Here is a 24,193-nt window from a genome sequence, read left to right as displayed (position 1 = left end):
CTTCCATGAACCTAATGGAAAGAGTGAGTGAGAATCTTTTCATAGCTTCTATGCCTTTGCTTCTTCCTTAGTGGATAGATTGGGGTTAACAGAGAAGGTTCACTACCTTCTGTTCCCTTTGCCATCAATATCCTCAGAAATACCATTCTTTCATTTTCCTTCTATTCAATCTCATATGGATCTACTTTCTTTCCAAACCTCAACCTGTCCACTAGTCACCTTGTAGACACGCTCATATCTCATTCATACTTTGAAAAGTAATTCTTACAGATTGTTGCTTAGGGTACCATATCGTTTATCTCCCTTCCAATCACCCTCAACATTTTGAAAGAATAGTCTACTAATTGCTTCAACATCTTCAACTCCTCTGTGTGTGTGTGTGAGTCACTCATTTGTGCCTGATTCTTTGAGACCCCATTGACTGTAGCCTGCTAGACTCCTCTGCTCAAGGAATTCTCCAGGGAAGAATACTGAGGTAGGTAGCAATTATCTTCTCCAGGGGATCTTTCTGATCCAGGGATCGAACCCAGGTCTCCTGCATTGCAGGCAGATTCGTCACTGTTTGAGCCACTTGGGAAACCCCTTCAACTCCCATTCACTAGAAAATTTCTTAACATTCTGCACCCACAACTTCTCAGAAATGGTGAGCTTCAATTTACTTTCTCAGTCAATCGGCTAAACTAAAACCTGAAACAAGCAAATTCAGCTCTCAGGAACGCTGCCGTTTTAGTGTAGATCTTTCATAAATGTGATACAGATCGAAAGTGTTCATCTCCCCACTCCATCCTCCAGGTTTAGCAAACGAAAACAAGACCTAGTTTAAACCAGGAGATGAGGTTTGATATAAACACACTATCCTGTGTGAAATAGATAGGGGACTGTGGCATATAGCACAGGAGCTCAGCTTGGTGCCCTGTGCTGACCTAGGTGGGTAACACAGGGGTTCTGAGAGCGGGGGCATCTGTGTATACATATAGCTGGTTCACTTCCTTGTACAGCAGAAAGTAACACAACATTGTAAAGCTATTATACTCCAATTTTTAAAAAATAGACACATAAAAAATAAAGGAAAAATAAAACCAGTCCATCTAGCATAACCTGGCAGACAACATAAAAACCTGACCACAATGCAGTATCTGAACACCAGGAAACTCTTGGGGAAAAGGCTCCCCACTTCAGTATTCTGGCCTGGAGAATTCCATGGACTGTACAGTCTGTGGGGTCGTACAGAGTCGGACACGACTGAGCAACTTTCACTTGCACTTCACTTCTCTCTCTGCAGTATTTGCTTTTAATGTGTGCACTGGGTTGTGTCTGACTCTGTGCGACCCCATGAACTGTAGCTCACCAGGCTCCTCTGTTCATGGGATTTTCCAGTCAAGAATACTGGAATGGGTTGCCATTTCCTCCTCCAGTGAGGTATGCTCTTAACCATTATGTTATACTGCTTCCCTGAAAGGCCATTGAAATACTTTAAAATAAGATGTTTTTAAAATTGCAAGGCAATACAATAGGACATTGTATCTATAAAACTAGAATTGAGATAGTTGCTGAAATGGATCAAATAGAAATCATAGAAATTAAATTTATGACCGTTACAACTTTAAGACAGAAAACATCTCATTTTAAGATTGAGTAGTAGAATTATCACAGCTAAATTCAGAATTAGTGAACTAGGAAGATAAATTTGAGAAAGTCCTTCAGAAAGTTCCTCGGAAATTTAAAGTGATGGAGAATATAAAAGTGAAGTAAAGAAAGGGATGATAGAATGTGATGCTCAACACTGTTTGTAGGAAGCGTCAAGAAAGAATAGAGACTATTGAGGAAAGAAGTAATATGTAGAGAATGGCTGAGAATTTCTAAAACTGAAGATGGAATGTCAGTTTAAAAAGTCCCTGCTTTTGCCAGCAAAACCAATACAGTATTGTAAAGTAAAATAAAAAATAAATAATTAAATAATTAAAAAACAAAACAAAACAAAGTCTTTGCTATCAAGCAGAATTAAAAATAAAGCTACAGTACACCCTTTGTACTGAAATGGAAGAAAATCCTAAAGGCTCTCAGAGACTGCTCACAACAGAGTAAGCACATTGACAGGAGAATTTGCATCAGCACCAAATAGAATGTGGAAAACACTTAAGTAAATATCTTCAAAGTGCTCAGTACGAAAGATTGTGAACTAAAATTCTACAAGCAGCCTAACATTTTTTTTCCCTAGAAATACAGGGATTCTCAACATATACTCTCACAGATCCTTGCTGGAAGAACTACAAAAAGGAGACAAATGAATTATAAAGAAAAAAAATAGAAGATGAAAAGCAAAGGACCAAAAAAATCAGCATGACCTGAGAATAAACTTTCATATATAGTGACAATGAAATACTTTTAAGGGAAACAATAGCCTACTGTTTTGTGGATTTTTTGTTTTCTCTTAGCAATAAAATAATAACATGAGAGAAGGAGATAGTGTATAGAAGCTAAGAATTTTATTTGAGGGGGAAGAGAGAAATACTAAGCAATGTTTCGACTGTTAAAATTTATTTAACATATATATTAAAAATCTGGTGATCATTAAAATAATAGAATCTACAACTGTTAAATAAGCAAAGCATAATAGAAATGAAAAATAAGAGAAACTGTGTCTCAAAGAGAAGATTAAACAAGGGAGGAAATGTTAATATAAAATAGGATTGCAAAAATGCATCCAAATATACAGTTGAGAACAACAAATAAGAAAAAATCTATACCTGCCAATTATTAAGGAACATAGACTATTGAATTTGAAACTCAGAGATATGCTTTTTTTTTAATTTAAAAGAAATACTCAAAAATTATGAGCACAGGCAACTACTAACCAAAGCAAAGGTGACATAGAAATGTTAATATAATATAACATAAATTTTGGAGCAAAGTTTATTAAAAGAAACACTGACAGATATTACATACAGATTTTTTTTTAAGTCACTCAAAAGGTATAGCAATCATGACTTTTCAGGCTTCTGAAAATATAGTTTCATAATATACACAGCAAATACTGTCTCAGTTACTAGAAGAAACTGAAAAATCCTGTCATACTGGGAAGTATTAAAATATCTCCCCCGAGGAACTGATAGATAGACATAATAAGTAAACAGAGCAAAGAATTAATACAATGAATAATTACAATAAATTGAGAGGTATTGAACCTTGCCTATACCCAACAAAAAGAAAATAAACATTTTTCCAAGCAGATAAGGAATTTATCTTGACTATAATGGAGTTCAATACAAGCCCCAAATAAAATGTTTTTCTTTCATAATTATGCTTCTAGAAAGTTAAATACAAAAACTAAAACTCACGTTTTTCAGTAATCATGGATTAAAAGGATACTATAATGAAAACTATATTTAGACAAATAATATACTATCACATATAATGAAAATAATGCAAGTATTTAGAAAACAATTTATGGCTTCAAACAAAAGAAAAATTAAATATGAATTATCCAAGTGTTTAAATTATAAACCAATTTTAAAAAATACACACAATAGAATAAACATTAAAAAATAAAAATACAAAGCAATAAAATACAAAAACAAAGTAACAAAATAGAAAACAAAACAAAAGAGATGGTCACCACTGACTAAAATTAGTTCTCTGTGCAGGCTACTGAGGGAGTAAATATGTAGACAACAGAAATCAAATTAATAAGCAAAAATATAAGAGATTATCTTTATGAGCTTGTTGTAGTGAAAGCCTTTCTACATAAGACTAAAAACCTTGTAAGTAGAGAAAAAATTAAGTAAGCGACAAAATCAAAATATACTACAGACAAAATAAAACGATAAGCTACAAAAGAGGAAAACGTATTTGTAAAACAATGGATTAAGATTAGAATATATACATAATAATCTATTTTTAAAAATTTTAAAATACTCTCAGTCTTATGAAAAAGTTACAAAATGGTGGTATTCCTATATACATTTCACCCAACTTTTCTTAATGTTAAAACTTACATAACTCAAGTAAAATGTTCAAAGCCAGGACTTAAACATTAAAAAAATACTATTAGCTTATTTGAACCATGTCTTCAACAAAGAGATGCTTTGTACTTTTTCTTTAAAAACTTTTATGCCTCCAACTGAGTTCCCTTGATTATTTTATGTAATACATTTGTACAATATTAAGAAGGGCATCTTTTGCTTTATTTGTGATTTTAGTGAAAATTTCCCGTTGTGTCCTCATTGAGTGAATCCTCGATTTCCAGTTAATCAGATTGACAATGTACTTTGGGGAATATGTATTTATTAAATATGTGTATATATTTACATAACATAAATATATAAAATATGTAAATATACATATATTCTTGGTAAGGAAATGTCATTTATCGCTCAGTTTTTATTGAGTGTTCCAATTTTGCAAAAGACATCTCAGCATCTATGGAGATAATTATGAATTTTTTCACTCAGATTTATTAACATGGCATATGATATTACTAGGTTTACTAATATTGAACCAACCTTGCATCCTAGAATAAGTTGCATTTTGATATAGCATATTATTTTCTCATGTTGATTCTGTTTGTAAGTATTTTACCTAATATTTTTGAGTGATACATGTCTATATTTTTTTGTCTTTATCACATTTAGATATTAATATTAACTTAAGTCGCTCAGTCGTGTCCGACTCTTTGCGACCCCATGGACTGTAGCCTACTACGCTCCTCCGCCCATGGGATTTTCCAGGCAAGAGTACTGGAGTGGGTTGCCATTTCCTTCTCCAGAGGATCTTCCTGACCCAGGGATCGAACCCAGGTCTCCAACACTGTAGGCAGACGCTTTACCCTCTGAGCCACCAGGGAAGTTACATAGCTCATATAAGGAATTAGACAGTTTTCCTTCATTTACAATGTGCTATAGCAATTTATAGAGCATTGGGGCTACCTGGTTTTTGAAGATTTAGTTGAATTGCTATTTGAAATTACTTGGACCTTGTACTTAAAAACTTATGACACATTTTTTTTTTAATGGAAATTGGACTGTTTAGGATTTCTAACTTATATGAGATCCATTTTAATAATCAGTGTTCCCATTGAAAATTATCCATTTCATCTAGATTTTATTTGTACAGTCTAAAAATATCTTATTAAATTTTTTTCTTCTTTTTCATTGGTCCTTTCCTTTTTGTCAGTTTTTAGTTGTGCTGATTGCTTTCTTTTTCCTGTTTAAGATTTTGCTAGTTATTTCTCCTTTTTGTTCATTTTTTTTAAAAGCAAGAGTTTGTTTACAGATTGGATTTACTATTTTTTCTTTCATCACCTCTTCTTCAACTTTTATCTTTATTATTATTATTTCCTTTTGAGTGTTTTGCTTCCTTTACTGTTCCTTTCCTCTATTTCTTTGCATTGATTGCTGAGGAAGGCTTTCTCATCTCTCCTTGCTATTCTTTGGAGCTCTGCATTCAAATGGGTATACTTTTCCTTTTCTCCTTTGCCTTTCACTTCTCACTTCTCTTTTATTCACAGCTATTTGTAAGGCCTTCTCAGGCAACCATTTTGCCTTTTTGCTTTTCTTTTCCTTGGGGATGGTCTTGATCCCTGCCTCTTGTACAATGTCACAAACCTCTGTTCATAGTTCTTCACCAACCTAGAGCCAGACATCCAGGAATGTGAAGTCAAGTGGGCCTTTGAAAGCATCACAATGAAGACTATTATTATTCTCATTACTTCCATCTCCACAGCTAATTCTTGTCCCACATAGTATCTAGCATTTAGGTCTAAACTCTTATCGCATCATGCAAGGCAGAAGGATAGAATACCTTTTTTTGTGGTGTTTTCTATTTTTCCCCCTTGTTTCCATAGTTACCACTCCTAAACATCTTTCCTCTGCTGATAAAGAGATTGAGACCACTCAGAATGTGATGATCAGTTTCTCTTTCTCTACATTATAGTCATACAGAATTTTGAAATATTTGCTATCATTTTGAGAGATGTTTAGGAGGGAGAGGAGAGAAAAAGTGTCCAGGTTCGATGCATGATACTGGATGCTTGGGGCTGGTGTACTGAGATGATCCAGAGGGATGGTGCAGGAGGGAGGTGGGAAGGGGTTCAGGATGGGGAACACGTGTATACCTGTGGCAGATTCATGTTGATGTATGGCAAAACCAATACAATATTGTAAAGTAATTAACATCCAATTAAAATAAAAAAATTTATATTTAAAAAATAAAGTAAAGGCAAAAAATAAAAAAAAAGAAATGTAAGAAAAAAAGAACTACAAAATTATTTTACATGAAGGTGAAGATTAATTTTAAAAAATTTAATTGGAGAAGAGTTGATTTGCAATGTTGTGTTAGTTTCTGTTTTACAGGACAGTGAATTGGTTATACATATGTATTGCTGTTCAGCCACTAAGCCATGTCAAACTCGGCAACCCCATGGACTGTGGTGAACCAGGCTCCTCTATCCTCCACTGTCTCCCAGAGTTTGCTCACCTTCATGGTCACTGAGTCAGTGATGCTCTCTAACCATCTCATCCTCCGCCTCCCCATTCTATTTTTAGCTTCAATCTTCCCCAGCATCAGAATCTTTTCCAGTGAGTCAGCTCTTGGAGTATTGGAGATTCCACTTCAGCATCAGTCCTTCCAATGAATATTCAGAATTTATTTCCTTTCGGATTGACTGGTTGGATCTCCTTGCAGTCCAAAGGACTGTCAAGAGTCTTCTCCAGTACCACAATTTGAAAGCATCAATTCTTTGCCATTCAAACTTCATTATGGTCCAACTCTTACATCTGTACATGATTCATCTGTACATGAAAAACCATAACTTTGACTATAAGGGCCTTAGTTGGCATATATTCACTCTTTTTTAGATTATTTTCCCGTGTGGATCATGATATATCCTGTGCTATACAGTAGGCCCTTACTAGCTACCTATTTAATTTAGATTAATTATTTTTTAAATTATCACCACAAAATAAAACAAAAATAAGAGTATTATTCACCTGATTGTGGAAATTAAAAAATGCCTTAATAGCACTCCAATATATTTCTAGCAAGCATCATCAGGAACATTTAGTCAAGAAATTCTTTTTAGAAATTTAGACATTTAGGCAAACCATTTGGGCAAGGATTCTTTACAAGAAATCTTATAAAAATTATAGTAAATGAAATTACTTTTTACTAAAACTTTTTAAAAACTTTTTATTTTATATTGGAGTAGAGGTGACATGAAATTAAAAAATGCTTGTTCCTTGGAAGAAAAGCTGTGACAAACACAGACAATATAACAAAAAACAGAGACCATCAATTTGCCCACAGAGATACATATAGTCAAAGGTGTGGTTTTTCCAGTAGTCATGTATGGCTGTGAGAGTCAGAAGTCTGAGCACCAAAGACTTGATGATTTCAAATTGTGGTGCTGGAGAAGATTCTTGAAGGTCCCTTGGGCAGCAAGGAGATCAAACCAATCAATCCTAAAGGAAATCAACCTTGAATATTCACTGGAAGGTCTGATGCTGAAGCTGAAGCTCCAGTACTTTGATCATCTGATGTGAAGAGCCAACTCACTGGAAAATACCCTGATGCTAGGAAGGATTGAGGGATGGAGGAGAAGGGGACAAAAGAGGATGAGATGATTGGGTGGCATCATCTACTCAATGTACATGAGTTTGAGCAAGCTCTGGGAGATAGTGAAGGATAGGGAAGCCAGGCATGCTGTAGTCCATTGGGGTAACAAAGACTTGAACATAACTTAGCAACTGAAAAACAACAGGTGACACAGGTAATCGAGACATCTTGAATGCACGAACGGGTGAGCCAGACATCTTGGAATGCGAAGTCAAGTGGGCCTTAGGAAGCATCACAATGAACAAGGCTAGTGGAGGTGATGGAATTCCAGCAGAGCTATTTCAAATCCTAAGAGATGATGCTGTGAAAGTGCTGCACTCAATATGCCAGCAAATTTGGAAAACTCAGCAGTGGCCACAGGACTGGAAAAGGTCAGTTTTCATTCCAATCCCAAAGAAAGGCAATGCCAAAGAATGCTCAAACTACTGCACAATTGCACTCATCTTACACACTAGCAAAGTAATGCTTAAAACTCTCCAAGACAGGCTTCAACAGTACATGAACCGTGAACTTCCAGATGTTCGAGCTGGTTTTAGAAAAGGCAGAGCAACCAGAGATCAAACTGCCAACATCCACCGGATCATTGAAAAAGCAAGACAGTTCCAGAAAAACATCTATTTCTGCTTTATTGACTATGCCAAAGCCTTTGACTGTGTGGATCACAACAAACTGTGGAAAATTCTGCAAGAGATGGGAATACCAGACCACCTGACCTGCCTCTTGAGAAATCTGTATGCAGGTCAAGAAGCAACAGTTGGAACTGGACATGGAACAACAGACTGGTTCCAAATCGGGAAAGGAGCACATCAAGGCTGTATACTGTCACCCTGCTTATTTAACTTATATGCTGAGTACATCATGAGAAACGCTGGGCTGGAGCAAACACAAGCTGGAATCAAGATTGCTGGGAGAAATATCAATAACCTCAGATATGCAGATGACACCACCCTTATGGCAGAATGTGAAGAACTAAAGAGCCTCCTGATGCAAGTGAAAGAAGAGAATGAAAAAGTTGGCTTAAAGCTCAACATTCAGAAAACCAAGAAAATGGCATCTGGCCCCATCACTTCATGGCAAATAGATGGGGAAACAATGGAAACAGTGTCAGAGTTTATTTGGGGGCTCCAAAATCACTGCAGATGGTGACTACAGCCATGAAATTAAAAGACGCTTGCTCCTTGAAAGAAAAGCTATGACCAACCTAGGCAGCATGTTAAAAAGCAGAGACAATATGTTGCCAGCAAAGGGCCATCTAGTCAAAGCTATCATTTTTCCCGTACTCATGTATCGATGTGAGAGCTGGACTATAAAGAGAGCTGAGTGCCAAAGAATTGATGCTTTTGAACTGTGGTGTTGGAGAAGACTCTTGAGAGTCCCTTGGACTGCAAGGAGATCCAACCAGTCAATCCTAAAGGAACTCAGTCCTGAATATTCATTGGAAGGACTGATGCTGAAGCTGAAACTCCAATACTTTGGCCACCTGATGTGAAGAACTGACTCATTGAAAAGACCCTGATGCTGGGAAAGATAGAAAGCAGGAGGGGAAGGGGACAACAGAGGATGAGATGGTTGGACGGCATCACTGACTCAATGGACATGAGTTTGAGGAAGCTCCAGGAGTTGGTGTTGGACAGGGAAGCCTGCCATGCTGCGGTCCATGATTTCTCAGAGTTGGACATGACTGAGTAACTGAACTGAACTGAAGTAACACAGATAAAGAATCTGCCTGCCAATGCTTGAGACATAAGAGAATGTTTGTTCCCTGGGTCAGGAAGATCGAGTATTAGAGGGCATGACAACCCACTCCAGCATTGTTGCCTGCAGAATCCCATGCACAGAGGAGCCTGGTGGGCTACAGTGCTTTGGGGTACAAAGAGTTGGACAGGACTGAAACGACTTAGCATGCAAACTTACATGTACCTACTCTTTTTCAAATTCTTTTCCCATTTAGGTCGTTACACAATTCTGAGCCATTTGCTGAAACATGGATGGACCTAGATATTGCCATACTGAATGAAGTAACTCGAACAGAGAAAAAGAAATATTGTATGATATCCTTTGTATGTGGAATCTAAAAAAAAAAAAAGATACAAATGAACTTATTTATAAAACAGAAACAGAGTCACAAAGAGAGCAAATTTATGGTTATGGAGGAGGGTTGGAGGAGGGTTGGATGAGCAATAGTTAGGGAGTTTGGGCTGGACAGGTTCAGTTCGGTTCAGTTCAGTTCAGTTGCTCAGTCTTGTCCGACTCTTTGCGACCCCATGAATCGCAGCACTCCAGTCCTCCCTGCCCATCACCAACTCCCAGAGTTCACTCAGACTCACCTCCATTGAGTCAGTGATGCAATCCAGCCATCTCATCCTCTGTTGTCCCCGATGGACAGGTACATACTGCCGTATTTAGAATGGATAGCCAATAAGGACCTACTCTATAGCACAGTTATGTATTTCACTACGTGTGTGTGTGTGTGTGTGTGTGTGTGTGAATCCCAGTCTTCCAATTTATCCTTCTCCACCCCTTTCCCCTCATCCCCAATAGCTGTCTAAGATTTTTTTTTCTACATCTATGACTCTATTTATATGTCAAGGTGACTGGACCACCAAGATCCCAGATAGTTGGTCAAATGTTATCCTGAGTGTGTCTGTGACGGTGTTTCTGAATGAGATGAACATTTGAATCAGAAGATGGAGTAAATCTGATTGCCTTCCCCAATGTGGGTGAGCCTTATCCAATCCATTGATAGCCTGAATAGAACATAAAGCAGAGGAAGGGACATTTCATCCTTTCTTCCTGTCTTCATTGGAACATGAATCATCGCCTGCCTTCAGACTAGGACTCAGATTGGAACTTATACCATTGCTTCTGCTTCTCAGGCCTCTGGACTAGGAGCACATACCTGGGCTCTCCTGGGTCTTCAGCTTTCTGACTACAGATCTTGGAACTTCTCAATGTCCAGAATCAAGTGAATCAATTTCTTGTAACACATCTTTGTAGATATCTCCTCAGAACCCTAATACAATGAACAAACTCTTTTACATGCCCTCCTTATGAAGTTTTTAAAACAAATATATGCTGGATTAATATTTAATTCTATTTGAGTATGCTTTTTTTCATTTTGTGTTCTAGTTCATCATTTACAATGATGGATATAATTTTTAGTTTTGAATAATTCCACTCATCACTCTTCTGGGATAGTCAGAAACCTGCTTTGATCTTCAGCCCTAGCCAAAGCATCACTCCCCAATGTTCTACATTAATTTTTTTCATATTATTTTCTCCTCAAGGCCACTTGTATATCAAACAGTAATTTAGGCTTTGGCTCTAAGGAGTTTCTTCTTCAAGCTTTACACATATTCCTACTATGAGACTCAGTCATCAATAACAGTGTTTATATTTCTATGAACACTGAATACTCTGTCACTCAGATTAATTGATTTGTTGATGTTTGAGTGGCCAGTAATGGCAGAACTTGGACAGCTGTATTTAGTTCAAGCAATCTTTGTAAATGTCTATGTGCCTGATGTTGTGCAAAGTCAGAACTGACTACAATAGTTTTCCCTATTTTTAAAAATATATGGTAGGGACTTCCCTGGTGGTCCAGTGGTTAAGACTTTTCCTTCCAATGCAAGAGGTATGGGTTGGATCCCTGGCCTAAAAACCAAATCATTTAAAAAAAAAAAGAAAAAAAAAGAAGCAATATTGTAATAAATGCAATAAAGACTTTAAAAAAATGGTCCACATTTTAAAAATCTAAAAAAAATGTATGGTATTGAGTAATAGCTTTAAACATTTATGATCATGATTTATTGTCAGAGATACAGTTTAATGATCCTATTCACACATACATATGGTTTATTAAAGCAAAAATTTCAGAAAACAGTGTCTAATTTTCTTCACACAATGCAATTGAATATTTATGTATTATATTCTATTTATTTGCTTCAAAGCACCAGGTTATAATATACTATATGGACTTTACAGGTCCTGATCAATAGTTAAAACAGTTTGAAATAATTTCAGATAATGTGGAACGTTATGAGAATCACCTTTAATTCCAAGTTTAGAGCTTTTCTTACAGATTATATGATGCTGCTTATTTTTAGCTTAGACTCATGCCAACCCCTTAGGCGTTTGCATTTACATACTAATGATAGCTATCATTACATTAATGATATAATAAATATTATTACATACTAATAATAAATTCAGGGCTTCCCAGGTGGCGTTAATGGTAAAAAAAAAAAAAATGCCTGCAAATGCAGGAGACTTAAGAGACACAGGTTCAATTCCTGGGTCCAGAAGATCCCCTGGAGGAGGGCATGATAACCCACTCCAGTATTCTTGCCTGGAAAATGCCATGAACAGAGGAGCCTGGCAGGCAACAATCTGCAGGGTAGCAAAGAGTCGGACACGACTGAAGCAACTTAGCAGGCATGCACTTATTAATGTATTAGCCCCTTGAATCCTAACAGGATGAAACACAAACAAGGTAAATTTTGGTGAAAATAATCCTTGAATGATAGGAAACAAGAAAATGTTGAAGGGAAAGCATGATAAACCCAGCCAAGGACGAGTGGGTCCATGGTGGTGTTGCTCCAGAGAATAACCTAACCTAGTCATCAAAGTAAAAGGACAGTCAGAAAACCATTTACAGAATTAGGAGAACAGAGGATAAAATATAGTAGATAGAATTATGTAAGGTATTTTCTCTCTTTCATCCCTCAGCTCAGGTGTTATTTCCTCCAAAAAACATCTTCTTTTCTGGTGCTTAAAAGCTCACAGCATTCTGGGCCTGCCTCCATCACTCACTTACACCATATTTATATAACGTTTGGGATCTTGAGAACATAGAGTACCTTTTTACTTGAATTTCCAGCATCCAGCTGAGTGCCTGGCACATCGTAGGGATTCACTATATGTTCCCCAGAGTTCTCTAAAACTGTTTCCTGTACTGTGAAACAAAGTTGGGCTACATGATCCGCAAGGGCCCTTGTAGTCCTAACAATCTTGTGACTTCAACACATCTGAAGTAGCCCAAAGCACTCTGCTTCATAACAAAAACCACTTCTTTGCTGTGATGGGTTCAAATTTATGAGTTAAAGCATGAACAACCTGTGCATAGCTTAGGGCCTATGCCTGCCCTGGCAGAAGTGCTCTGATAAGAGCAGTTGCAAACCTAATGTGGCAGTGCCTGCCGCAGAGGAAAGATTCCAGCCTCCACCTCCCACACAAGCGCTGTTGCTCTCCAGCCTGCAATTTCCTCTCAGGCTCTGGATTGGTCCACAGAGTGACAGAGGGCTGGAAGAGAGCCTCTATATATTCCCTGAAGAAAAAGGCAGTCTCAGACGGTTTTGAAGTTTTCAAAGACTTGCTCTGCTGATAAGGACTTGTGTTCAAAGCTGAGGAGCTAAGCCACTTGCCAAAATGTGCAAAGGACTTGCAGCCTTGCCCCACTCATGCCTGGAAAGGTGAGAATGAGTTATTTTGGTTTAAGAGATGGAGATAAGGAGAATCTTCACTCAGGGGTCACTGTGGTTTGTGGCAAAACAGGTGGTTGATTGTAGACTGGGAATTGTTTCCTCTGTTAAATGACAAAGTTTTGAAAGATCTGAGCTAGGAGACTGATACAATATGAGATATAGCATACATCGTTTGTATCTAGAACATCACTTCCTTCAAGGATTTCCTCCTATTTTATAGGTGCTTGTGCAGATTCAAAAGTGTATGGTTAAGAGCATGGATTCCAATATCAAACTGCTTGGGTTTCAATCCTGGTTCCATTACTTAATATTTGTGTGGTCTTGGGTGACTTATTTGAACTCTCTCTATCTCAGGGTCCCTACTGGCAAAATGGGTCTGTGTGTCTATGAGGGCTGAATGAATTACTGTGTGTGAAACTCTCAGAACACTGTCTGGCACATATTAGAACTGCTTAAATGTTAACCTTTATTAATGTACGTGAACTCAGAGAGGAACACTCAGCTTTGCAATGAAGCAGAGAGGACTTCTCACCGCTCTTTGTCTTCTGCCTGGATACCATCAGAAGCGGCTAGATTGCTGGACAGAAGACAGTCCTTGGGACATAGAGATTATTTATCAGCTAACATTGTGCTTTTGTTTTTAGATGGAGGAACACCTTTGAGGCTCTGTGGTTATCCTTAGACTGGACAATATTCTAGAGGGAATCCTAAGTATCTAGACTAAGTAAACTGAAGGAGAAGAACCATCTGACTTGTTAGAGAATTTAACCCAACAGTCCTACCTGATGCAAAGAAGTAGGGTTCTCCTTTCTTAAGAATGAATTTGATTACATTTTGTTTGATCCTACATTGTTTAAAGAAAATAAAGATAATCCTTGTACAGCCTAACTTCATTACTAAAGGCAGTGGCAATGTTTGCCCAAGAAGGTTGTACTGTTCAGTAGATCGATACTCTATCTCTAACAAGCTCAGGTTTTCTTTTTGTCAACTTCAACCTTAGAAATAATCTCAAAGTGATTTTAAAGAGGTAACATCCTAACAAATTAATTTGTCTCCAACAATACTGAAAAGTGACTGGGAATAAAGCCTATTCTCACTTTGTACTGTCAAAAGCACAGATTATTATTTTTTTAAAGATGTATGTATATATACATATATATTTATTTTTTAAAGAGAAGTAGAACTTAAGTAATTAGTAGTGAGATGGTAATTAGGTGGGTGATATTGGCTATTAGACCAAACCTGGGGAGGGAGACAGGTTTCATTGCTGGATACTATTTACTGATCTCAGCCTATCTCTCCCTCTATAGAAAGCCCAAAACACAACACCTGGGTGAAAGACTCCTCCTAGAACATGACATGATGCATAATTCTTTCCTTTTCCATTTTCTCAACTCTGAGATTGCATATTTGACTTTTACCACAATTTTAACATATATCTTTAGCCCGTTTATTGTTTGAAATCATGTACTTTCCTGTAATGGATAAATCTTACCTTATTAATTGATGAACTCTTTACTCATAATGATTAAATCATTGATCTGCTGGTCATTTTGTGATCCTATGATCTACTGCTTGGCATTTAGTGAATACTCAATAAATTTTATTGAAAGTTTGGCACTGTTACTAATATTTCCCTATTTGTTCTTATACATATGCATAATGTTTACTGAGACACATGGATTGAACATTTTTAAAATTGATTCCTATAACTGTTTCATATCTGAGTCACTAATTTACTACCTACATTGTTATTGATTCACTTTATAATTTTTTTAAGTCACAGTAAATTCTTATGCTTCAGGATATAACTAATGTTCACATCGAATATTACAGGGCAACCAAGGAGCAAGCTTTTTTTAGCATCGATTACCTGAAACTTTTAAGGTATATGGTAGAATCCTGCAATTATGGTATCATATTACATTTTTTTCATGATCTGTTACCATTGCAGTCATATTTCCAATTAAGTGCTACCTGTAACATGTAATTCGGAGAAGTGGAATTGTGGAGCTGGGGAGCTGTTCGAAAATACTAATGGAAAGATTGTTTATTCTAAGGGGAAAATGTTACTTGAATAAATCCAAATCTGCTTTCCTTGGCTCTACTCATAGTGGAAAGGTTAGGGAGTAAGGAACAGACTTAGTTTTGTCATTAACTAATTTGTATCCATGAGCAGTTTATTTAACTTTCCTGGAATTTTATTTTCTTTCTTAGTAAATGAACGTTGGATTAGTTGTTCTATAATTTAAATAAAGTGAGATACACCTGGTTTCAGTGACTAGTGAGAGTTGCAATTAAAGGGAAGGTTTTCTTAATTTATTTCTTTCTGAAAGCTTGGAAGTCAATTAGTGAAAATCATCAAGAATTCAACCCTGTGTTGAAGTCATGGCTGTGGCAGAAGTAATCTACTCAGTGAGACTCTGACTTACAAGAAAGCAACATTTATTTCATGTAAGGGAAGCTTTAGAAAATAGTTCTTTCTCAATGTTTAGGAAAGCATTAAGCCAGAGTCAACTTTGATGTATTTGTAGAAACTATTCTCCTACTATTTATTTAGATTTTTAAGACTATTACTCATTTAAACTCAAAGTTGGCCTCAGATATTTTTATATATTTAAAAAGACCTATAATAAACATTTGAGAAATGAATGACCGCCACCCCACAACTTTTACCTTCTGTCGTACTGAGACCTAATGTATGGGTGGGAATATTAGAGAGTCAACAGAAAAAGAAATGAATCAGTTGAAAGACTCATTTTTACCAGTGATATTCAACTATGAATTTTAGGCTTCTTTAAAAAATCCATTTATTTTAAGGCTCCTGAATGTCTGAACAAGTTTAATTTTTAAATATTGCTCTTCAGAAAAATATGAAAGTCTTCTGAAATGAAAAGTATTATTATGATTCCCAGAAGTTATTACCATCATATAAAGCAACCAATGTGGTTATTATTGCTTCTGTCTGGTGGTGTTGATTGTTCCTGATACCAAATCTACAGTCTACTAAACTATATAAAGAGGAGTAAAAGAGTAATGAAGACAGCAACTACTGACTAAGAATTTTCCTGAACTGTTAATAAAGTGTCATATCTGACATGCATCTGATTTTGGGGGGCTGCTAATAATGAGTGTGTTTAATCCATGGTTCACACAGGTGCTTCTAGTCATCTCAAGTGTGTGGCAATGCTGGGAATTTCAGGAGCTATAGAAAGTAAATGGGGGAAGTCATGCTTCATCTTGTTTTTTTATTATCATTTTACTAAACATCCAGTTTTCCTCCATGTTCTTTATGTGGGTCTAAGTGTTGACAATTTAGAGAATAAAGGTGCCTAATCAAGCAATCTTAACGTTTTCAAGCCACACAGAAGAAACAAATAGAATGGATCAAGACTCCTGGGTTCACAGAATTACGTAAATACAGCTTTTTCCAAAGGCATGAGCAGATCCTTGGGCAAATTATAGAGAAAAGATAAGTACATAATGAACTGAAACACTGTAGCAATGAACTTGAATAAATGATAAATGAGTCAGAAAGGACACAGGATCATCAAAGAAGCCTAAAGAGATAGTAGAGTTTGAGATCATGCTCTCTGGGACAAGTGTGAATTTAAAGATTGCTGTTGCTGATAGAGAGTTGTGCAACTTACTGGCAACTATTTCAGAGAAATTCTGTAACCTTAAGGAAATGAATAAGGTATATAATAAAATAGGGAGGAGGTGTCCCTAAGAAAAACTTTGTTTCAATTCTTACTGATTAAACAATTTTGACTGTTTCTCTGAATTGCTTTTCAAACCTCCATACTTGCCATAGACATAAGGATAAAATATCTCTCTGGGAAATTGCAGTTCAGTTAGGGAGATAAATCCGGGCTTCTCTAGTGGCTCAGGGCTAAAGAATCTGTCTGCCACTGCAGATGTGGGTTTGATCCTGATTCAGAAAGATCATTTGGAGAAGGAAATGGCAATCCACTCCAGTATTCTTGCCTGGGAAATCCCATGTATGGAACAGCCTGGCAGGCTACAGTCCATGGGATCACAAAAGAGTCAGACACAACTTAGTGACAAAACAGTAACAAGGGAAATGAATAAAAATAAAGTAACTCTGTAGAGAGTTACTCCTGTTAATTAAAGTAACTCTCTGTTGAGAGTTCCTCCAACTATGGAGGAATAAATGAATTGAGTATCAAGAAGCACAAAAGTAGAGGAAGTGGGCAGGGAGCTAATAGAGCTTTGGGTAGTTGTGCAAAACTGTAAGAAGTCGCAGGGGACTGATGCCTAAAGTTTAAGAACTAAGCCTGGAAGGACCAAGGAGTTGGTTAGGTTCAGAGAGGAAAAAGAGAGAGAAGGAAGACATTCCAGGCTAAGGGACAGGTCTCCATGTGCAAAGGCAGGGGGTGAGAGGGTCCAGAGAGTCTGATTGATGTTGTAACATCTTTGTGCAATCCGTACTGTCTCTCCCAGGCAAGCAAGGAGACAATTTTGAATTTCCAATCACAGTAAACCTCCTGCGCAGCTTGTCCTTCATACTGTCTCCTTGGGACTTATCCAGTGCCCATCCACTCCGAATCTGAAGATTGAAAAGATCTGTTCATGAAAAAGATTGTCCCTTCTTTTGCCTAAAGACTTCAATTACTAAAAAGATAATCTGTATTTGGAAAGTAGTAGGCACTTAACAAATATTTTGTCAAAAGAATCCACAAATAAATGTATAGCAAGTAGAAACAGACCTGCTTGCAGGTCATCTTGGTGATTTCTCTGTTTCCAAAAGGATTGAGAAGGACAATAGCAGTGACTTTTACGCTGAAATAGGATAAAGAGTATATCTTGTAAAATAAAGAGGGATTCCTGCTAAGGGGCAGTGGATGAGATTGGAAATAGGGGAAAAAAAGCTTTTCTATAATTTCATCAGGAAAAACCTTGTTAAAGAGGTGAATCTTTTTTTTTTTTTGCTTCTAATGATAGCTTTTAGCAACTGGGAAACCTCATGAAATTGTATCACTGTTGTTTCTCATGCAGTTCCTGTCCCACCTTCTTTAAGGAATTATAATCTGTATTCTAACTGTTGCCTCTTCCTAGTATTTCTTTCATTTGGCCTGGGCTATTTTGAAACACCAATACACAACACTTTTAGACTCCAGAATCTTAAATTTGGAAGGATCCCTGAAAGATAATCTAATTTGTTTCTCCTTCTTTAGCGAAGACTGTTATGGGATAGATGATATCTAGGGAGAGTTTATATTTCTGGGGCCAGTGTTAATAGTTTCTGTCTGTCCTGCTGGCCGGAAAGCGAAGGAACTAAACTTTACTTAGTTCAGTCAGGATCAATCATTAGTAACAGGAAGCAGAATGTGGCTGGAGGCCAGAAGATAACAGGTTCCTATATCTTTCTTCCTTTAAAGTTCATTAGATAACATTAAACCTGCACTCTATTTTAAAGGCTGAGTCACCCAGAGGATAAAGACCATGAAAGCCTGTTTGTTTTTGACTGAGAAAATAACTCCTAAGTTTGCACATTTCAGGGATATTAAAGAAAACCCAGAATAAGAAAGGATGTAAGTTCACAGTCTATATTCCCTGCCTTAACATCAGCAATGTAGTGGAGTAAAAAAAAATGGACCTGGTAACTCCACCTCTATTACTTCCGTAGTTGTATAAACTTGAAAATCTAAGCCTCTCTGAGCTTCATATCCTTATCCATAAATGAGGATATTTATCTTGTTAAGGAGAGATGCTATAAATAATACATGAAATAATATAAGGTAACTAGGCTTTTGTAAGCAGACGACTATTAACAATCGAATTTCCCTCCGTCCTTCTTTCCCTCTTGTGTGTTTGTGTGTATGTTTGTGTATTAGTCTCTCAGTCGTGTTCACTCTTTGAGACACTATGGACTTTAGCTGCCAGGCTTCTCTGTCTATGGAGTTCTCCTGGCAAGAATACTGGAGTGGGTTGTCATGGCCTCCTCCAGGGGATCTTCCGGACCCAGGGATGAAACCCTGGTTTCCTGCATTGCAGGCAGATTCTTTGTGGTCTGAGCCACCAGGGAAGCCCTTCCTTCTTTATGGGTAGTCAGAAAAAAATCATAATCTCATTTTTAAAAACAATAATGATGAGTTTGCATTATAGCATACTATTTTTACCATTTCACCCGTAATTCTTTCAGCAGGTATCCCTTTGCAGAACTCTTAACAAAACATTAAAAACCATGATTATACTGACAAATTAACAACTCTTTAATATCCTTACATATTCAGTAAGTATCCCAATATCTTCAGTGATCTTTTGGTAGTTGGATTGTTTGACTCCTCAGAGTCTAAATGAGAGTCACACATCTTGGGGGGCTGCTATTAAATTTTATTATTAGACTGATAAACACTAGTAATTAATTTCATGCACTGAAAGAATGGAGCCTTTTTTTTTAAATAAATTTTTATTTTTACTTTACTTTACTTTACAATACTGTATTGGTTTTGCCATACATTGACATGAATCCGCCACGGGTGTACACGAGTTCCCAAACGTGAACCCCCTCTCACCTCCCACCCCATATCATCTCTCTGGATCATCCCTGTGCATCAGCCCCAAGCATGCTGTATCCTGCATCGAACATAGACTGGCGATTCGTTTCTTACATGATAGTATACATGTTTCAATGCCATTCTCCCAAATCATCCCACCCTCTCCCTCTCCCTCAGAGTCCAAAAGTCCGCTCTACACATCTGTGTCTCTTTGGCTGTCTCACATACAGAGTCATCATTACCATCTTTCTAAATACCATATATATGTGTTAGTATTGGAGAAGGCAATGGCAACCCACTCCAGTGCTCTTGCCTGGAAAATCCCATGGATACTGTATTGGTGTTTTTCTTTCTGGCTTACTTCACTCTGTATGATCAGCTCCAGTTTCATCCATCTCATTAGAAGTGATATGAATGGAGTCTTAACCATGGGACTGCCGGGGAAGTCTCAGGCTAGTGTTCTTCCTACAATTAACCAGGTTCTAACTGCAGAAAGGCTCTTCTTGCAAATGTCCTTTAAGGACCCCTAGAAACTGAGAGACAAGTATCTTCTACCTGGTGGGTGTGGGTTGCCATTTCCTCCTCCAGGGATCTTCCTGACCCAGGGATTAAATTCACATTTCTTATATCTCCTGCATTGGCAGGTGGGTTCTTGACCCCTAGCACCATCTGGAAGCCAGGGACACAGTAGCTGTCTTAGTTTGGAGTGGTTTGATAGAGTGGCGTGCAGTGAGGCATCCACAGTTCTTAAGCAAGCTGACCTGAGGGGTCTGTCTCATTTGCCCTTTCTCCCACCTCTCACATTCCTTTATTAATTGCAGGAAGCTGCTCCCTGGGCTCCCCATTGACTCTTCTCCATCAAATCATGTTTACTAAGCTCCTACTCTGTGCTGCACACCACGCCCAGGGCTGGAAGCCTGCTGGTGCACAAATCCTTTCTCTATTCTACTTCTGAACAGTGAGGAAACTATCCCATCTTCCCTGAGGTACTGTTGAACTGAGGTTGAATCCTGAGGTTCACACACAAGTCACCCTCCCCTCAAGACTGAGCAACCCCAAGTGACCACCCAGGCACCAATACCACAGAGACCCCAGGGTCACACACTGAGATTGATTCAGAGCCTCTTCAATCTCTCCTGATCAATGGGTTTCCTGTTTTTATTTCTCTTTTCACTTTCAATTAAATACAAAAGGCTATGTAACATGTGGAAATGATACTGGGTGGGGAATCCAGGGATTCTGAGCTGTAACCTTAGGTTTTACTAAATAGCAGAGGTTACATCATCAATCAATCCCTCCCTTCCTCCTCCTCATTATTGAGGAGAGTAAAAGGCTGAGAAATCCAATTATATAGTCCTCTGCACTCCTTCCAACTCCACTACTTCATTGATCTTGATTTGGACACTGTGTATACTGAGGAAAAATTGTACTTTTATTCTAATTTTCTACACTTCTCAGGTTCTACAGAAAGGCCTAGGAACTAACTTCTCAATGTATTATAGCTTGAAAGCATCAATTAAAAGTATGAATTTTTCTTCTAGTCACTTAGGATGTCAATGGACTAAATTCAGTACCCTATGTTTCTTAAAAAATATTTGTACCAAATTCAGAATAAACTCCTAGTTTATGAAAAATATATAAGTAGTGAAAAGTGACTTGCTCTTTATTTTGGTGAGTTCCATGAAAGAAACAAATGGTTTCGGTTTCTTACACAATTCAAGGGTGAATCAGGATCAGAGACCATGGATTCTAACAATCTAAAATTCCTGGGCAGTTAACCCCTGAACCACTCGAGGGTTATGGGCACCAACCTCCTTGGAATGAAAAATCCACTGGCTCCTCTGCATCCATGGTTTTGCCTCTTTGCTGACTCAGCCATCTGCTGATGGTGTGGTACTGTAGTACTCACTACTGAAAAAAAATCCACATCTAAGTTCAAATCCTTGTCGTTCAAGGGTATTTTGCTCACAGTTAATTTAGGTCTCTCTCATCTCTGGAGTACAAGTTCCTCAAGATTGGGGAGCAAAAGTGAAATAAAGACACAAACACACCTCACCTTTGGTGCGTGGTGCTCCTGACTGCTTTCACACTGTGTCACGAGTTCCTCCAGTGAGTGGAGTTGGTGGCCCACTCAGGCTCTTCTGAAAGCTGCCCAGAAAGAGACTCATCCTTTGACTTAACAGTGAGTTTCCATCCTGAGGCTGCCATGAAGTGCAGTTCCAGTGTTAGTCAAGTGTTAGTTGCTCAGTTGTGTCCAACTTTTTGCAAACTCATGGACTGTAGTCCACTAGGTTCCTCTCTGTCCATGGGTTTTCCAGGCAAGAATACTGGTGTGGGTAGCCATTCTCTTCTCCAGGGGAACTTCCCAACCATGGAATCGAACCTGGGTCTTCTGCATTGCATTCAGATTCTTTACTGTCTGAGCCACTAGGAAGGTTGCAATAAGAAGGGTGAATCGGGGTTTCTTGGCTTTCATATAATGAGCCAGTTCTCACCTACCAGTTGAGTAGATTATGGAGTACAGGCAGTTCTCAAAGTGGCATGAATATTGCTTCTGACTGCATGAATCCAGGTCAGGCACATGTATGCAGAGTGACTGCAATTTCTGACTAGAATGAGGACATATACCTTGCCTGCAGACCAGGCATTAGAAATTGGGCCTTTCTTGGAAAATATGTAGATGAGGCCAGCTGAACCATAGCATACATGCATCACCAACACAGCTAAGGCACATGTGACTTTAGGCTTAACCACTCTGACCATCATTCTCTTGGAAAGTCCAGATGAGGTGTTTCCTTACAAAACATACTATTCAGTTGGCACATTGAGATAAAATACCTTGGCCGGACGTTCCTTCTCTTTCAAAAAGGAAATATTGCAAGATTGAAAAGATTCAGCTAATGCTTTGGTTGTCAGTTCAGTTCAGTCCCTCAGTCATGTCTGACCCTTTGCGACCCAATGAATCGCAGCACGACAGGCCTCCCTGTCCATCACCATCTCCCGGAGTTCACTCAGACTCACGTCCATCGAGTCGGTGATGCCATCCAGCCATCTCATCCTCTGTCGTCCCCTTCTCCTCCTGCCCCCAATCTCTCCCAGCATCAGAGTCTTTTCCAATGAGTCAACTCTTTGCATGAGGTGGCCAAAGTACTGGAGCTTCAGCTTTAGCATGATTCCTTCCAAAGAAATCCCAGGGCTGATCTCCTTCAGAATGGATTAGTTGGATCTCCTTGCAGTCCAAGGGACTCTCAAGAGTCTTCTCCAACACCACAGTTCAAAAGCATCAATTCTTTGGTGCTCAGCCTTCTTCACAGTCCAACTCTCACATCCATACATGACTACTGGAAAAACCGTAGCCTTGACTAGACGGACCTTAGTCGGTAAAGTAATGTCTCTGCTTTTGAATATAATATCTAGGTTGGTCATAGCTTTTCTTCCAAGGAGTAAGCATCTTTTAATTTCATGGCTGCAGTCACCATCTGCAGTGATTTTGGAGCCCCCAAAAATCAAGTCTGATACTGTTTCTACTGTTTCCCCATCTATTTCCCATGAAGTGATGGGACCAGATGCCATGATCTTCGTTTTTTGAATGTTGAGCTTTAAGCCAACTTTTTCACTCTCCTCTTTCACTTTCATCAAGAGGCTTTTTAGCTCCTCTTCACTTTCTGCCATAAGGGTGATGTCATCTGCATATATGAAGTTATTGATATTCCTCCCAGCAATCTTGATTCCAGCTTGTGTTTCTCCCAGACCAGTGTTTCTCCCAGACCAGTGTTTCTCATGATGTACTCTGTATATAAGTTAAATAAGCAGGGTGACAATATACAGCCTTGATGTACTCCTTTTCCTATTCGGAACCAGTCTGGTGTTCCATGTCCAGTTCTAACTGTTGCTTCCTGACGTGCATACAGATTTCTCAAGAGGCAGGTTAGGTGGTCTGGTATTCCCATCTCTTTCAGAATTTTCCACAGTTTATTGTGATCCACACAGTCAAAGGCTTTGGCATAGTCAATAAAGCAGAAATAGATACCTGGTTGTAGATACCTGATAATCAGTAGGCTTCATAAATAGCAAATAAAGCTAAGGCCATTATTCTATATTCTGCATGCTTTCCTTTCTCTTTTCCAACTGCTTCTCCAGACACTTCTCAAAACAATACCTAACCCATTAGATAAAATACCACTTGGAATCCTAAACTCTACATTCTAGAAAGATGTTAGAACTATCATATTAGACTCAGAAGAAGAGAAGAGACAAAATATAATACTTGAAAAATGCCAAGTGATAGACTGCATAAGTGCTCGGTATTGGTAGTGAACTGAGTGGAGTTGTTTTGTCAAGCTACTACTGTTTGACAAATTTTGTGAAGACCATATGTTTCTTGATGAGGCACTTGTCTGTTATAATTCAGGAAGTTTAGAAAGAATCAAGATGCTTCGTTAACAAAGTACTTTGTTGTATTTGGTAACTTAAGTAATAGTTTTCAAGAGATACCTGGATCGACAGGAGCATGGGACTGAATGACCTGTGCACTTTGGGACAAGATCAACAGTGCATCACAAGACTTGCAGACTTTCC

At 38.0% G+C, this 24,193-nt stretch overlaps 1 protein-coding gene across 1 annotated transcript in view; it reads left to right on the top strand.

Annotated features, from left to right (window-relative positions):
* RGS5 (regulator of G-protein signaling 5) overlaps window positions 12,954–24,193 on the top strand; it is a 57,719-nt gene continuing 46,479 nt past the window's right edge. The window contains exon 1 of the mRNA XM_005677115.3: window positions 12,954–13,082. Coding sequence (XP_005677172.1) covers window positions 13,039–13,082 — 44 coding nt within the window. The 5' untranslated portion in view covers window positions 12,954–13,038. The remainder of the gene's footprint in view (window positions 13,083–24,193) is intronic.

Source organism: Capra hircus, chromosome 3 (genome assembly GCF_001704415.2).
Source record: "Capra hircus breed San Clemente chromosome 3, ASM170441v1, whole genome shotgun sequence".
NCBI lineage: Eukaryota > Metazoa > Chordata > Mammalia > Artiodactyla > Bovidae > Capra > Capra hircus.
The sequence above is the reverse complement of the archived record's forward strand: the minus strand, read 5'-3'. Positions and strand labels throughout refer to the sequence as shown.